Consider the following 1577-nt stretch of genomic DNA (forward strand, 5'->3'; position numbering starts at 1 on the left):
GGCCGTCAGATTGAGATGGAGGTGGTGCAGCATCGGAGGATGGCTGGCGGTTACGCAGATGGGGAGGGACATAAGAAGCACGGGCAGGACGAGAGTCATTCCCGGCACCAGCAGCACCGGAGCTCTCAGCATTGGCAACAGAGTCGGCCCAAGAAGTTCGCATAATGAGATTGAGGGGATGCAGTGCCTATTTAAAATCTTCGATTCACGATAAAAGACTTGCAGTGTTAAGTACGACCATTCAAATTTGAATTACAACTTTCTGCAAATAATATGACAATGATATCTTTAAGGGGCGACATCAAATTGACAAAATTGGAAGCAAAAAAAAGATTGTAAAAATTTCAATGCAGCTTTTCAACTTACCTAGGAGAAAACAGATATTGCATTAGAAAATGAATCTCATCTCATTTAGTAATAAAAACCCCAAAAAATATACACCCCTGATACCCAACAATGGGAATCTAAAACCGATGAAACCTAAATTACAACCTAGAAACCCTAAACGAACAAAAAAAAAGAATTTGGGATGAGAAAACAATAACCTCATAAAAAACTTAAACCTTAAGAAAGCCCAAATCAGTAGATCCGCATCAAACAGCAAACCCTAACTTCAGGAAACAACATCACAGCACCAGATCGATAACCAATACTTGTAATCTTTCAGCAAAAAATTAAAAAAAAAAAAGGAATTTCGAAACCCTAACGAAGAAATCGCTCTCTACCGATGAAAAGTTAGAGATCCAGAAGATAGAGAAAGAGAGGAAACAAGAGTTACCTGCGGATTCGGAGAAAATCGGATGAAACCCTAGAATCGCTCGCTGGAAAAAACGAAACCCTAACTTCGATGAGAAAGAGAGAGAGAGAGAGAGAAGAGGAGGAGACTCAAGAGAAAATATCTCGACCTTTACTTCTTTTGGCTTTCTACGCAAACGCGAATTTTTCTCTAATTTTCTTTTTTTGCAAAGGCCTTTTAAACCGGGGGACCAAAATTAGGAAGGAATTTAGGGGTGTCCGTACGAGCTGGGGCTGACGTGAGCGCCGAAACGAGCGGTCCACAGGCGCCGCAGTACACGATGACTAGGATGTTTGCAGCATATGGATTTGTGTGTGCAGGAGCGTATCAGCCGTTTGATTCTGTGCATGTTGGAGAATGTCGATGGCCAATTACTTTCGGGGTTAGAGATTTTTTTTTTTTTTTTTTTATCCCCCACCCTTGCTTTTCTAGATGCCGGGTAGAATAAGGGGGTGTTTGGTTGCATTGTTTTTTAGAAATGTTTTCTCAAAAGTATTGACGCATGGCATTTATGTAATTAAGAGTTTTCTATACATTTATATAAACTGTGTTTGGCTCCAAAAAAATTTACAAAAATGTTTTCTGTAAAGTGCCCAAAAGTACCAAATTTTATGGAAATTGATTTCCTTCTAAAATGGGAGGAAATCTCTTGGAAATCTGACGCATTCATTATTTAAATAATAAAACTCATTAACTCTTTTCTACAAAGTTCTCACTTTTCTATAAAGTTGGTGGTGTTTGGTTACATTTCTATAAATTATAGGAAATGTTGCTATTTTCC

At 38.7% G+C, this 1577-nt stretch overlaps 1 protein-coding gene across 1 annotated transcript in view; it reads right to left on the reverse strand.

Moving 5' to 3' along the window:
• LOC109851275 (DEAD-box ATP-dependent RNA helicase 37-like) overlaps window positions 1-950 on the reverse strand; it is a 12393-nt gene extending 11443 nt beyond the window's left edge. The window contains 3 exon segments of the mRNA XM_020421336.1: window position 1; window positions 3-198; window positions 779-950. The exon segment at window position 1 is cut by the window's left edge and continues 447 nt beyond it. Coding sequence (XP_020276925.1) covers window position 1; window positions 3-163 — 162 coding nt within the window. The 5' untranslated portion in view covers window positions 164-198; window positions 779-950.

Source organism: Asparagus officinalis, chromosome 8 (genome assembly GCF_001876935.1).
Source record: "Asparagus officinalis chromosome 8, Aspof.V1, whole genome shotgun sequence".
Taxonomy (NCBI): Eukaryota; Viridiplantae; Streptophyta; class Magnoliopsida; order Asparagales; family Asparagaceae; genus Asparagus; species Asparagus officinalis.